At 40.8% G+C, this 16,256-nt stretch overlaps 1 protein-coding gene across 3 annotated transcripts in view; it reads left to right on the top strand.

The window, feature by feature from the left end:
* The window catches only part of esamb (endothelial cell adhesion molecule b), a 56,402-nt gene that overhangs the window by 33,781 nt on the left and 6,365 nt on the right, over positions 1-16,256 (top strand). For 2 of the 3 annotated variants that reach the window (XM_026192203.1, XM_026192204.1), the window contains exons 2-5: positions 8,030-8,175; positions 8,961-9,162; positions 9,578-9,733; positions 14,221-14,265. In XM_026192203.1, coding sequence (XP_026047988.1) covers positions 8,030-8,175; positions 8,961-9,162; positions 9,578-9,733; positions 14,221-14,265 — 549 coding nt within the window. The other variant, XM_026192205.1, reaches the window with a different exon arrangement.

Genomic DNA, 16,256 nt, shown 5'->3' with positions numbered 1-16,256 from the left:
GGCCGCTGCTTCTGCTACGACCTCAAGGTGATACTGTAAAAACAGTCTTCAGTTTTGCATGTGTGTGTGTATATTTGTGTGTGTGCATGACTACACATGTGTCTGCTTTTGCATGTGAGAGTAAAACGACTTTGCTGTGAGAACCAGAGGGAGGTTGTGGGAGTTGGGAGCCATGTGTGCGAGGAGAATCAATTTAAACACAATCAAAAGTTAAGAGGGATTAAAGCTACTGTGATGAGATAGCACACTCAAAATGGTTTAAAATAGCTGCAGAGATTACACTAATGTAATCCAATTTAAAGGAGCCTTCCCCAAATATTTATTATTGAAGCACCATCTGCTTGAAGCCTGTAGGGTCAGTCCAGTATGCAGTTTTACACCAACAAGGCTATTTTGTTGTCCTACATTCCTGCTGGTCCTGTCTGTCAAAAGACAAAATCAGAGAATAACCCATTTTTTTCTGGCTCCGCTTTAATCTTTGTTCATGTTTGTCCTTGTTTGACTTTTAAAAAAAAATCTGGAAAATCACTTTGCAATGGCTTTCTCACTTGCTGAACTTCTCGATAAAAGTAAAGCTCAAGGTCATTGAGATCTGTTAATCAGCCAGTGTGATGAAAGACTGTAATGAGCAAAATGAGTCTGGTGTTTTTAATTATTTATGTTCAGACCAGCTGTGAGTGCAAACATATGATCTCCATTTTAATTAAACATGTGGCGTAAAATATATCACGCTATACATTGGGAAATGATGGAAATTTGTCAGCTGTCACTGATTTTTTCATGTGGCTTTTGATTAAGATACTTGTGTTTGTTTATTCCCCAAAACATGATTTTTAAGCAGTTTTCCAGAAGGTTTTGCTTGGTATATTATTAGTATAATATATGTACAGTAACATAAAACTGCATACATAAAAATGAAAGACTCATTTTAATCTTGTTTTCTCTTTTCAGGTAGTATCAGGTATAAAAGGAGTTGTTATTATGTATTTTTCTGTTTCTGAGAAACACCTGTGGTTATATCACCTCCACTATGGCAAATCTGAGTAACACACACAAACAGTCTTTGAGATGTTTAGTCAACTGGCTTTTGGTGTCTTACAGTTGTCCTTTTCAGCTGAGTGTATAGAGAAGGTCTACTGACTAAGATCTTGTTGACTCTTCACTGTGGGTATAAATAAAATAGGAATATGACTCTTGAAGACTTTCCAAACGCTGTTCTGGATTAAATTCTGAAAATTACTGAAAGTCACTTCACAGATTTCAAACTAACCACATTACAGCCGCTCCTTTTCAGATAATCATTTGTGGGAGAATGATGGCAATATGTATCACATAATATAATAAGAAATTATAATGGAATTTGGACACTTCCCTTAGATTACTGTATACACTCACTAGACACTTATTACTATGCCTTACTAGTATCAGGTTGGGCCCCTTTTGCCGTATAATTCTCCATAGAGCTGTGTGGTGTGAATAAGGCACGGCGGGACCACGGGTTGTTGCTTTGAGCCATTTTTATTCGCGCCAGCTGCAGCTCACAGGCTGGCAGCCGCACATCACACCACAACACAATCCTCCACCAACCCATGAGTCCCCATGTTTTAACAGGCGGGTGTGATTGCGTATGCCATGGAGGTGCGTCCGCACGGCACCACCGACCACGCCTCACCACAGGGCTGTGTGTCTCTTCCGGGGGCCGGCCACACCTCCAGTGGTGGCAGCGACGCTGGTCCGGAGGCCGGCCACCTGACAAGCCGGCACGACCCTGCAGACACAGTCGTGAGCGGCGCCTCCACTGCTCCTGACCCGCTCCCGTCTCCGTGTTTTAATAGGCGGGCATGATTGCGGATGCCGTGCAGGTGCGTCCGTACGGCACCACCGACCACGCCTCACCACAAGCAGATTCAACCATGTGCTGGAGACATTCCTCAGATTTTGGTCCATATTGACATGACAGCATCACACAGTTACTGCAGATCTCCTGTTCCCAAAGTAACTCTATTGGATTGAGATCTGGTGACTGTGGAGGCCGTTTGAGTACAGTGAACTCATTATCATGTTCAGTACACCACTTGGAGATGATTTGAGCTTTGTGACATACTATGTTATCTTGCTGGAAGCAGCCATCAGAAGATGAATAGGTATGCTGTGGTGTTTAAAAAATGCCCAGTTGATATGACGGGGCCATAACTGTACCAATAAAGCATCCCTAGCATCCTCTTTGGCCACACTAGTCATCTGCATGCCTTCTATTGGCGACTGTCAAGCCTTTGAGTCGCCGAGCAGCTGAATAGGGGAATAATGTTGACACGCTCGCTGTTTAAAACGTTAGTCAAAGTTCTCCTTTATTTGTTATCAAATCCTTAAAATCCGTAGAAAAACAGTGATCAAAAACATTCCAAGCTTGAGCGGTCAGCAAAAGTCGACTTCCCCCATCACCCACTCATTCACAAAATTTCCCTCGGGCCGTGAACAGGTGATATAGCAATCACTATTACTGACACCACGTGACCCAAAACTACGCCTATCCACAACACCTTCTATTGGATTCAATCCAGTCAATCTTTGGATGGACTGAAGTGGCCTTCGTCTTTTCCTCCTGCCTGGCAGCTCCGTCTTCAACATCCTTTGTCTCATAAATCCATTATTTCTCCTCTGCACATGTCCAAACTTTCTCACCCTTGCCTCTGTAACTTGTCTCCCAACTGCTCAACTTGAGCTGTCCTTCTGATGTACTCATTTTTAGTCCTGTCCATGCCGATCATTCCCAGTGGAAATCTTAACATCTTCAACTCTTCCATCTCCAGCTCAGCCTCCTGTTTTTTCCATTTTTTTTTTTATCACCGCCGTATCTAAACCATACATCACAGCAGGTCTCACTACTATCTTGTAAACCTTCCCTTTCATTCCTGGTTCTCTCAGTCTGTCACAAATCACTCTTGACATTCATCTCCACCCACACCTCTCTGCCTGCACTCTCTTCTTCACCTCTCTTATACACTTGTCTCTCACTTAGGATGCTTGACCCCAGGTCTTTAAAATCATCCACCTTCTTTGCCTTCTACTTCTCCCAATTTCATTTATTCACTTGCCTCCTCTTCATTTACATACATGAAGTGCTCGCAGATTCAGCACCATATGACCTTCGATTTTCTGTTTTGTGTTGCTTCAGGGCATTTTCAGTGGTTTTATGGTTTTAATGAATGTAAATGAAAGAAACAACAGATTAAACTAAATATGTAAGAAGGTCAGTGGTTCTGACTGACTCCTCCAGTTTTCTATAGATAAGAGTTGTACACATTAAATAGGTGGTTTAAAAATGTGCTTGTGTGAGTTGGTGAATGTAACCTACAGCATAAAAGCTCGTTGAATGGTTAATAACATTGGAATAGTGATTAAAAAAGGTCATGAAAATGTGAGATTGTGTTTACCGTCTAATTAAAATTCAAATATATTGTTTGTTAGGTCATTTTACAGCTAAAGCCCCGCTCTGCTGTTTTGATTATGAAAAAAGGGGGGGGGGGGAAGAGGTGGAAATCAAGAGTTAATATCAGCCTCAGCTAAACCTTTAGCTCCAGAGAGAGACTCACATGAGGGAAAGACATGGGTGGAAGCAGAGATTACTCGGAGAGATAGAGTAAGGCTGGTTAAAGAGGATCAGTTTATCTTCACACAGGCCTACATGGCTACCTGAGGGCTTGGAGGTGGAAGGCGGGGGGGCGACTTTTAATCCTTCATTTGATCATAACACAGCAAAACTAGGTTTGGATGCCCTGTTAGACATGCTAATTACACATATCTGAGTAAGTGAGGCACTAGTTTGTGTATTTTTAGACACTTGCCGAGGCTGCTTTTTCAACATTTCATTTTTATATAAGTCTGTGACTACTTACTTACTGCGTTGCATCTGTTTACAGTTATTTATTCATCTGCTGGGACTTAAATTTAGCTGCTCTGGCGAAATGATGGTTTCCACTGGGGTTTTAGCTACCATCAGAGGATCTCTGGTTTCATATGAAAGTGCTTCCCCCTATGGACGACTGTCGGTACTACAGGAAACACATTTGGTCTCCTAATTGTGCTCCAGCTCCAGCATGCGTGATATGGTTGACTGGGCTTGTTGTTCTATTCTGTTTTGTTAGTACAGTTTCGTTGCCATCTGAAATGCTTTTGCAGCTGAGAATCCACCAAGATGCCCCTCAGGAAAAATAATAATATTATATATTTTTTTAAATGTTGTTTATTCATAAAGGAAAGAATCCTATTAGCAGAATCAAAGCGTGGCTAGGCTGAACAATAGCCTTTAGGAAAATATAATTAGGGCAAGGTTAGCTGAGGCTACCTAGTCTCATTTCCTCCAGTATCCTCTTTTATTAGTAGCTTTTCCAGATTTTTTACCTCTGGTGAGGGATTTAAGTTGATTTATATCCATATCCACATGTTGAACAGCCTTTGTATCTGAGTCTACTGACATACACATACAGACAAACACACACACACATACGCACATACACACACACAGACTCATCCCAGATGGAGACAGGCACGGATTAGTGAAGATTTTACTTCATTTAATAAACAATTGAATGACACAGTTCTGAGGATAAACCTGCTCAAAGAAGCACAAGAATAGTCTGGACTTAGAAGACTACAGGTTATTATCGCGCTTCATCACAAAATCTCCGTGTATCATTCAGAAATGCTGTTTGCATGCACTGCTTCTGCAAGCTCTCTGCAGAAATTCATAGCGAAAAGCGACCTGCAGAAAAAAGCTGGTCCTCTCTAATTGGGCCTTTTGTACACGCTGTATTTTGATCAGCATACACTGAGCATGTGACCATTTAGAGAAGTCGGAGATACGCCACACAGCTGCATCACAAACAAGACCATTTATGCAATAATATTACACAATTGTTGCAGCATGTACATATTGCTTTATTGATGGGCATGACAGTAAAGACGATAGCTGGTGGAAATGAAATCAGAGAGCTAACAGGATTTGCGAGGGAAAAATCTATGTTTCAGATCTGAAAATAGATGATTTCGCTGCACCCTGGGCTGCTGTACATTACCAATCAAAAACAGGCTGATCTGACGGCTGATATGGGCATGGCGGTGGTGATGATGATGGCGATAAAGATATTAATCTCATGCACACATGCCCAATAGATGGCTTTACTCCTCAACATGGCTGGCACGAGCAAATGAGGAACAAACAGGAAGAATGTTTTCCTTTCGTTTACATGTCACAGTATAAATCACAGCTTTTGACATCTTTACATGTGTTGATGAAAAATAAAAGCAGGGTAGATCTCCCCTCAGTTGGTGACGTCCCTTTTATCTACAACCAACACTGTGTCCGCATTTTAGCATTCAATATTTATGCGATTAGATGCCAACAGATGATGAGCTTCAGTTTGAGTATGAATGAGCAGCTCTGCTACATCTACTAATTGTAAGCGTGCCTCTGTAGGATTGATACATTTAAGGGTCTTATTAGTTTCAGTACAGCCTACTGAAAGGTCAAGGTTCACCTGTGTATTTGCACATTCACCCAAAGGGAGATCAAACTGCACTGCCCCTCATGTGCACCACGTGATCGCAATCCAAAAAATCCACCCGACATAAGAGGTGTTAGGGTTGGATGCAGGAGTCAAGTTGCTTTCTGCCTTGAAAAATATTTTTTAGATAATTTTCTTCTATCTAATGTTTCTGATTGCATCATTTGCAAACAGGTTCAGCTGAGGTCACCCTAACCCCGTAACCACCCCACAGTTTTGTAATTGAAAAGCCTACATGTTGCTGTGATGATCGTGACCCTGGTATTGGTGGGAGAAATGATCGTGTGTTACATCATATCTGTGTACAGCTGAGCTCTTTTGCTCACATGAGGTGAGAGGATTGAGTCTGAGATTGTTGAGGGATTAGTCAGAAGGACTTACCAGATTCAGAGATTGAGAAATTAAGGGATAGGAGCACCACACTTGCGGGGTCACATTGTCCCAGGAGGAAAAAGAAAGCACTGAGTCACTGCAGGAAAAAGTGCATGTGAAAAAACCCCAAAAACAAGTTCTGTTTCATTTTTTGGTGCTTTATACATGCACACACACTTTCCTCCTTTCCATCTGTGCCCACACCACCACCCTCTGACTAATTCTCCTGCCCCTGCACGGCTTCACTGTGGGAGAGAAGGAAGGCGTGTCTGCATGAACAGATGTGGGGATCTCAGCTGGATGTCTATGGATCATAACGCTGCCTCCCATTCCTCTCTGCTACGCCCTGCCATCCATTTGAGCGCAGGAGGGACACTTTTCACTGTTTCATTTGCAGCATTTAAAGGATATAGCAGCAGTGGGTCTTTTTCACGTCCTTGGCTTTAGTTTTTAAAGCAAGCTCCAAACTGGAGACTCAGACGGAGACCAGCTGCTGGGATCAGTTGATCCAGCTTCAGGTGTCTGGTTCGGGTGACTGGGCACCCTGTGAGTTCAAAAAGATCTCTTTTGTGTTATCGTTTCCCACAACCTGTCTTCATATCACCATGACTGCTTCATTATCATCATTCCACCTCCGTCGTTTCGTCTTTGGTTTCTTTTCTATGTGCAAATGTATTTAAGAGTTTAAGAGGAAGCATTTTCCAACCACATCAGCTTCATCCGAATGTTAACAGTAGTGAGATAGTGGACACTTGTAAATATGACTTTTGGTTGATGAAATTAGTTTGAGATAAGCCAAAATTCTACTTTCTTTACCTCTTAAACCTGTATCAGATGCAGATGAAGAACCAAATATAGCGTTTTAATTTGCATCTTAACAATGAAACATTGCTGGGAGGGGGGGGATCAAACGAGTGAAAAGAAAAGCGTTAATATCCTCCAATAAAAATAAAGAGTTACAATTTTCATGTATTGATACGAAGGGTTAAGTTTGTTTTTCTCCTTCACCATTTGCTCGTTTCCCATGCAGAACAGTAGAGACTTAATCTACTGTAGTGTAAATCTTTTATGAAGGCTAAATTTGAGAATTTAGAGGCTGGGTGTGTGGTGATTTAGATCTTTGTTGATTTGGCAGCACTAATGTCCGCTTGTTTTGCCATAGATAATAACTTAAGAGATACTGATTTAAATTAAAATTGTCAAGAGTGCTCAGATCAGAGAAACTAGAGTAGTAATCTCCACCTTCTGCAATGTTATCATTGAGTTTTTACTACATATGAAGATGTTACAATGAAGCCATTAAGTCATTTGACAATTTTAGTTATTGTTTTTGTGCTGTTCAAAAGTTTTTATGCCGCTAATTTTGGTTCATCCAGTTTAAAGAACGATGAGCATACGCCACTTATGCCACCGTTTACTAGTCCTCCTGTTCTAGTCGTGGCCAGATTTTAGTGAAACTTACTTAAAAATACACAAGTTGTGTTCAAGGTCAACTCACATTTGTCATATGACGGGCAATAACCTGGGAATTGTGAAGGATCATGAGATGGATGAGCTGCTACGTCTCTGATGTTCTGGTTTCCTGAGTAGTTCTTTTCATATTGCAGATCAAAACAATTGCTGCGAAAAAAGATGGTTAAAATCACTCAACTAATATCTCTTACATGGCCATGATGATGGCAGACATTTACAGAACAAAAACAAAAGAAAACGGATTATTGATATTCAGACAACTTAAAATAGAATCAGGGTGATTTTTATACCAAAGTATTATTAAAAATTATTGCTTCAGCTTCTTATATCAGTGAAAGTCAGTGCTGCTTCTCTCTCCCTAATATTATTATGTGAATATCTTTGATATCTTCCATGACTGCAAAATAATGATCTCTTGTTGGAGCCCTGCAAAAAATGGATTCAATCTAATCCCCAGAAATAAGTCGAATAAAACAAACGCAAAAGTTAAACTGACTTATTGTGTTGCCATAGCAACCTGGCTTTCTGCAAAAAGCAGTCAAGGCTGCTGTTCAGCTGCTCCGTCGAGGTCATGATAAGAAGTGCTTTTTAAACCCTTGTTATCACTGTTTTGGTTCCAGGTGACACAAAGAAGGTGGAGTTCCCCAGAAAAGAGATGGAGGTGGTACAAGGCCAGATGGTGGTGTTACAAGCGTGGTACAGCCCCAGCGCAGACACTTCCAAAAACTCTGTCATTTGGTACTTCTCTGGGAACGAGTCCAAGCAGGTGAGAAGGGAACAGCCAAAGCAGTGTAACGTTGTGCTGAATAGCTGCTCTGACCTCTGGTGCAAAGACAACCGAGAGCCTCTTTAAAGGGATTAGAGTAAAGTACGGTTTGCTGGTTGGTTCTCTGGCAAGCGCTACAGAAGCTTTACATCTAATGCAAAAACTATTAGAGCTCAAACAACGAACTGAACTACTTTGCGTAGATTATTTTCTATCATACAATATCAGTTTAAAGACTGTATTTAAAGCTGTGTTTAGATCTTCTTATTGTTTAATTTAAGCAAGAGGAAGAGAGTAATGTTGCATTGCATGACAATGTTACATTCTGACTCACCCATAGAGATTTGTAAAACATGTTGATATGTAGAGATTAGGATTTTTTCTAAAGCCACTGTCTAATTCATAGTGGAAGGAAGAAGGGGAGGGCGTTAGGAAGGACAATATGCCTCTAATGACACTTGAGCCCTACATTGTGCTGTACCTCTCTTACATAGCACACGCTGCTAGTGAACTTGCACATGCCTGCACATGCACTATGTTTGTGTGTGTTTATATGATTAATATTATCTAAACAGTTTCCAATGCCTGTGAGATTATCTCAAACAGAAAATCGGGCTAAAATTCAACATCCACCATCTGTAGATGCCAGGATTATCTTTAGGAAGGACATGGTAATCTGCACATCTTAATATCAGGCAGAATTCAAAAAAATGTTCATTTGAATGAAATAATCCATATCGATGTAGTGATGTCTGTGTTTCTGTGGACGTGTTCTCTCCGTGCAGGTGATAAACTTTAGCTCAGGTGAGGTCGGACACGGTCAGAACGAGTTCACAAAAAGAGTGGGCTTCAGTGTGGCCATGCCCTCGGCCAACCTCTCCATCTACATCAATAACACCCAGGAATCCGACTCTGGTCGCTACACGTGTATTGTCATCATCCCCGGAGCTCCTGGCATTTCTGGGGAGATGAGCCTTAATGTCAAAGGTAATGGTCCGCAGCGTCAGAGGAATTTCAAAGGTTAGATGTAATCAGAAAGTCTGCAGTGCAGCTCACACACTTCCTCGGATTTGGAAGTTCAGGCGAAGTAAATGCTAAGCATATTTTAAAGGATTTAGGATTAGACCAGTCTGTCAAAAATCATATATTTATATGAGAAAGCACTGTCCACATAAAACTCATCTGCTGTTTAGGGATTCGCTGGGCTCTCAGGTTGTTATGTCATCCTCCAGCAGCAGATTGAAACGTACTTTTTTTTTGCGGCGTGGCTACTGCCCTGAGACATTTCCACATCGCTGGCGCTGCATTACAACTACCATAGAAGTTCACTAAATGGGGCTGCTGGTGTAGCTTCTTATCGCGCATGTTTTAAATCACTAACATTATCTGTCCCTCTGCCCAGTCCCTCCTTCTCCCCCAGTGTGCACCATGACAGGGAACCCAGTGGTGAAGGGCAATGTGACTCTGAGCTGTAAGTCCAGTCATGGAAAGCCTGTCCCTCAGTACAAATGGACCAAGGCTGCACCCATGTCTGAGGTCTTCTTCTCTCCAATGCAGAGTAAGTATTTTCCCAGCACGCAATGCCTAAACTTAAATTACTCGTCCCCCCTCCTGCCTGCAAAAACAACTCTCCACCCACTCCATATTTGCTCACTTGATGTCATGTTCATCCTTTCAGGTTATGTTTGCCCAGGTTTTGCATCAGCACTGAAAAAAAAGTCCCCATCGAGCAGTGTGCTCTGGTGATTATACAAAGACTGTAAGGACCTGTTTCACAGGCGTCATACTGTGGCAGGAAAAAGCACACCGATCATTTCAGGTTCCTGCCGTTGTTGCTAGTTTGCTGTGGTGTTTCACTGATGCAACTGATGGAACAAAGCCATCCTTAAAGAAGCTGGTTTCACTTTGGCTTTACCTCAGCAACATGGGTTCAGAATGTCTCCCATTAAAGATGAATGTCTCAGAGGTAAACATGGTAATACCTGAGCAAAAGTGTTTTTATTTCTATTATTCATTAACTTAGTGTTTCACAACAGGAAGAGTTATTCAAACTAATTTCCATAAAGAGTTATCATACTGAGAATACAATAGGATAGCGGAAACTCTTCCAGTATGTTGGACCAGGTCACTTTCCATATTCCGCTTAATTTTCTGACTGTAAATCTCTATATGCGTTTTCATGCTGTGTCAAAAATGAAAGACCAGAGGAATTCATAGCCTTATAGAAACTGTGCAGCAGTCAAAGACAAGAAGGGAAGAGCAAGTGCTTTGATGCCCCTTTCCCCAGTATTTTGCCTCTCAGCCATCACACCAAGGTGTTTGGGTTGTTTGAAGCCTGAGAACAGGAACTAAACAAGACCAAAGAAAAATAGCCTCTGCTTGGGTTTAATGTTATCCTGAGACTTTCAAAATAATATCATTATTAATCATAATCAATAAGTCAGCTATTTAACAAAAACTTTGAATTAACTGTTGAGGAATTACAGATATTTTTTATAGTCTCCCATTTTCAGAGGATCAGAAGCTGTGTTTCCTCCCTTAAGATGCTCTGCTAAGCCGTTACTGCTGCCACCTTCAGTTGTTGCTTGTTTGCACCTCTCAGCCTCACATTTATTTTCTATACCCAATTTCGTTGCCTTGAGATACTCTTGGGATGCTTTTGCAGTTTGCTTTTGGTCATCATCCATTTGCACTTTACTGAGCAGAGAGTGTAGCAGCAGTCACATCATCAAAAAACAATAGTGACCCAGTTCCACTGTCCACCTTACATGCCCACGATATAACCTTGTCTCCACCATGTTTGACAGATCATGTGGCATGCTTTGGATCATAAACTGTTTCTCGCCTTTTCCATATTTTTATTTTCCTGTCATTCTGGTACAAGTTAATCTTGGTTTGATCTGATCAAAGAGGGTTTTTTTTCTGTTTTCAACCATGGAAATAATTCTGTCATCATCCACTTTAGTTGTTTTCTGTAGTCTATGGGCCTTTTGGTCTTGGTGAGCTGATCAATTTGTTTCTTCTTTCTTTCTTAAGATTGTACCAGATTGTTATTTAGTCACTCCTGAAGCTTTCGCTGTCTGATGGGTTTATTCTGTTTTTTTCAGCCTCTCCCACTTTTCCTGAAATCTCTTTGGGCCTCATGTTTAAAATCACCATGAAAAGCTATAAGATATAAATTCAAGACCTTGAAACTTCACATATTACATCTGCTTTGTTTCATGAAATAACAAGAAATCAGCCATAAAACCGCTTGATGGAATTGATGGAACTATTTTAAGCCTCTGAAAATAGTAGACTATGTATAAAAATGGCTGTAATTCCTGAAAAGTTCATGCTAAATTTGTTGTGCAACCCTTTAAATTAAAGCGGAAAGTCTGCACTTCCGTCACATCTTAACCGTTTGATTTTAAATCCTCTGAAGAGGCAAAAGTACAAAAATGTTGTCTTTAATTATGGAACTAACTGTATCTTTTAAAAAAGGGCCACCAGTTGTTATTATGGTCACATACTTAGTTAATCAAGTTTCAAAGTTTAGCAAAATCACACATTTAAAAATAACAACTAGGAAAAAAATAACCCACTAACAGAAATAACAGAAACCTTGCTCGTCTCAGTTTATCCACAAAAAACACATAGATGACAACTTGAATATGCAAGAACCAAATCACATAATCCTGCTGAGTTCAGAGAATTGTTTTATTGAAGTGATGAAAGTGAATTGGAACACATGGTCAAAGCCTGCCAAAAAGACCATAAGACGTGGAGATTTGGTACTCTGTTACAGAGCAAAGCATCTTAGATCGTTGGAAGAAAGCTGTACTTTCTTAATGATGAGTTTTTCTGGGAAGGGGGTGACCCCAGCACTTCTAAATGTTAAAACACTGGTTCAGGAAACATGTCCCCGGATTTAAATCCCTTTTAAAATCATCAGTGAGATTTAAGCAAAACAGCTGCAGCACAAAAGGAAAGGAATATTAGTGAATTCAATATTAGTGAATATGAGAATATTAGGAGCAGAACACAAAAGACAGGAACGTTTGTCAGAAACTATCAGAAATGTATATTAATCATTATAGCAAAATGCACTGCTTGATCGTCACAGTATTGCACACAGTCCGTTAAACCTCGGGCATATCAGTCTGTCCAGTTAGGACTGATAGATCATTATGAATACATTTAGTGCAAATGAAAGAGGGTTTTACTTGTAGTGGCCACAGATTGTTGCTCTCTCCTTATCCCTCCTGATTGAGTTTGCTCTAGTTTTGTTTTGTGTTGGTGCCCTCTTCACTACTGGCCAACAGAGTTATTTGCATCTCCCATGACAGTCTATCAGTCATTACATGAGGACATAGACAGAGCCGTAGAAGTGCATCAACCAGGAGGACTGGTATATGCTCCTTTGTGCCAGGAGGAACAGAAGGACCGCTGACAGAGCCCTACAGAATGACCTCCAATGGGCCGCGTATGTGCATGTTTCTGACCAAACTGTCAGAATCAGACTGCGTGAGGGCAGCATTAGTCCCAAATGTTCTTTAGAAGAACCTGTCCTCTGTGCATCTGCCAAAGAACAGCAGAACTGGTAGGACTTTTCTCTCAAAATATGACAATAGGTTCACACTGAGCAGATATGGATGGTGTGAAAGAGTCGGAAGACGCTGTGGCGAATATTATAATGCTTCCAACATCATCTGTGAAATGAATGGGGCACCAGTGATCGACCTGCCAGTTCTAGTGTTCGGCTGCGTGATGTCAGTCTGTGAACACATGCTGCACTAAAGGATGCCGATCCCTATCATCTATCACCTCCTGCTACTCCTCGTACAAAGGAGCAGATACCAGTAATGCAGCTCTCCTCCTTGTATCCATTTCCTAGTATCTCCTCCACACTCTTGAGGCTGTTCTGGGAGACACAGCAAAGCTTCTTGCAATGGTACACATGAATGGGGATGTGCTCTCCTGGACAAGCTGGACTACATGTGCAACCTGAATGGACTGCAGGTACTGTCTCATGCAAAAGTAGCAGCAAGATTACTAAGAAAAAGCAAAATTGCAGAAAAGTCATTCAGAGTGTATAAAGAGAGAGTAATGGTCTGTGGCTACCACATGCAAAACCATTCCACTGTTGTGATCCTCTCCAGCACACCTGTTGTCACTTTCATCTGAACCACAGCAGGTGAAATGGATTCACAGTGATTCATGATTCCCAACTGAACAGATTGACCCTGTCGAAGTTTAATTATTTGAAGCTGTTTTGTCTTTGTTCACTACAGTATAGTGAATAAATAAATGATTCCCTTGAGTTTTATTGTTTACACCAGCAGGATAAAGGGGTTGAATAATTTTGACTGCAGCTGTAAATGTTTCAAATGGACTTCAGAGGAAGATCCTCGATCGTGGCATGACGCACAGTGTGAAATCCTCTTTACTGAATGAGACACGTAGCATTCTCCTTTCAACGTGCTGCACAAGCGCAAGAGAGAAAACAGGAATTTCTTGCATTATTTTTCACAAAGAAAAAAAAGACGCCATCTGTTTCTGAGCAGTAGGACTTTGGCTGATTGATTGAGTATTGACTTAACTGTTCTGATCTCTGGCCTTCATCTCTTTAAGTCCTCAAACTCATAACATGAAAACTACTCCCTCTGATTATGCATCCTCTCACATGCTTTCAACACTCGAGCTCCAACCCTGCGCGCATCTTTTTATGCACACTGATATATGCCAACTCTGTGACACTTGAACTTTACTCTGCCCATCACTGCTTATCCCTTTCAGCAGTCTCTCTCTCTCTCTCCCTCTCTGTTTTTTCCTCTCTCTCTGCTGATCCTCTCGCCGCACTTCTCATTTCCTGTTGGCCTAGGTACCTAATCTAACAAGCCCCATGTCATTACTTGATCAGCCCCTCTAAGAAGCATAAGTTGGATTTGGGACAGAGAGTGCAGCACATCTTGCTACCCCTCCCTTCAATTTCTACCATTCCCTCTCTACCTTTCATTTAAGCTCACTCTCTTTTTCATCTTTTTGTAAAAAAATAATTGAAAGAGTGGAGAGCCTGCCCCCAGACCATGCTTGTCCTTGGGTTCATGGGTAAGGGCTTTCAGTCATACGTTTTTCAGTTATTCCCCATACTCTTTCTCACCTCTACCTGCAAGAATAATTATGTTTGTAGAGTCAACATGGCACTCCTTAAGCTCTAAGAAAGCTTTAAAGGAAAAGACAAATCAACCCCATTTGTAATAATGCTTATAATAGTATTTTCAAAAATTTAAAATAAAAAGACTAGATTCAAACTCTATAAATATTAATTATAAAACCACTCAGTTGTCTTTATTTTAACCATTTGGAATTGTGAACCAGTGTTTTATGCTGTTATCTTTCCTGACTATTTCCATGACAAGCAGGGGTTAAAGTGGGCTGGAACAATCTGGAACAGCACGAGTAATTAAATCTGACAGACAGGTTATTGTACAGTGGTGAACAAATCTTTTCCCCTTTCCAGATTTCCTGTTTTTTTTGGTGTGTTTGTCAAACTTAAATGTTTCAGATCATCAAAGAAATGTAAATATTATACAAATATAATGCAGGTAAAGAAAAAATGCATTTTCTACATGAAGCTGTTTATTATTTAGGCAAAAAAATAATTATCTAAATCTACATGGCCCTGTGTGAAAAAATAAGAAATAATGTAATTGAGATCTCGTAGTCTGGTAAAGTTTATAAAGCCATTTCTAAAGCTGTGGTACTACAGTGAGAGCCATTATCTACAAATGGTGAAAACATGGAACAGTACCCTAAGAGCACAAGGACGACTCATCCAAGACTTTAAAAAGACCCCAGAACAACACCCAAAGAACTGCAGGCCTCACTTGGCTGAGTTATGGTCAGGTGTTCATGACTCTTTAGTAAGAAAGAGACTGGGCAAAAATGACCTACAAGGCCAAGTTCCAAGACGAAAACCTCTGCTGAGCAAAAGGAACATAATGGCTCAACTCAGTTTTGGAAGAAAACATCTTGATGATCCCCAAAACATTTGGGAAGATGCTCTGTGGACTGACAAGACAAAATTTGAACAGTTTGGGACATGTGTGTCCCATTACATCTAGTGTAAAAGTAACACCACATTTCAGAAAAAGAAGAAAAGGAGACTGTCGGGCCATCTGCTTCTGACCTCAAGCACACTTTGGTTCTGCAGCAGGACAATGATCCAAAAAACACCACCAGAAATGAAGCCTTCGGAGTGGCCTAGAATTCAATTCTAGCATGTGGCATGACCTTAAAAAGGTGGTTCATGCTCGAAAACTCTCCAGTGTGGCTGAATTACAACAATTCTGCAAAGATGATTCTGCCAGAATTCCTCCACAGTGCTGTAAACTCAGTTATTGCAAACGCTTGATTGCAGTTGTTGCTGCTAAGGGTGGGCCAACCAGTTATTAGGTTTAGGGGCCATTTACTTTTTCACACAGGGTCATTTTTTTCACTTAATAATAAAGGCTTTCATTTAAAAACAGGATTTTGTGTTAACTTGTGTTATCTTTGTCTAATATTTACATTTGTTTGATGATCTGAAACACTCAAGTGTGACAAACAGAAAAAAAGAGGAAAATCGGGAATGGGGCAGCACTGTATATCACTATTGAATGAGTTCATTCTTCATGTGCTGCAGGCTGTGGTGGCTGCCAGGGGCAGCTTGGTGGTACTTACTCAGTAACAAGAAAAAAACTGACATCCCAAGGCCCACTTACACTTTCAACACATCCCTCTTTTTATTGTTGCTGTGATGCGTTCATGGTGCAGAAGTAAATTTGTTGTGGTACTTAGCAACTGGGTAGCTACTGAAGTAAGCATAACAGAGTAACATTTTTTTTAAATGGCAGGTAGTTTTAAATGCAACATTTTAATCAACTTAACAAATGTCACCAAACACACACAACTGTTTCCGTGCAGTTTTTCAAAAAGTGGACAGTTTCTGTATTTCCCAGGGGGAAAAATGTTAATGTGTGACATTGACAGAGAAAGAAAGGGAAGGAAGGAAAGGAAGATCAAAGGTTATTTTCAAAAGTAATCATTGCTCAGCGTGT

The sequence above is a fragment of the Astatotilapia calliptera genome, chromosome 14 (genome assembly GCF_900246225.1).
Source record: "Astatotilapia calliptera chromosome 14, fAstCal1.2, whole genome shotgun sequence".
Classification (NCBI taxonomy): domain Eukaryota; kingdom Metazoa; phylum Chordata; class Actinopteri; order Cichliformes; family Cichlidae; genus Astatotilapia; species Astatotilapia calliptera.
Note: the sequence above shows the minus strand (reverse complement) of the source record. Positions and strands in the feature narration are given on the sequence as shown.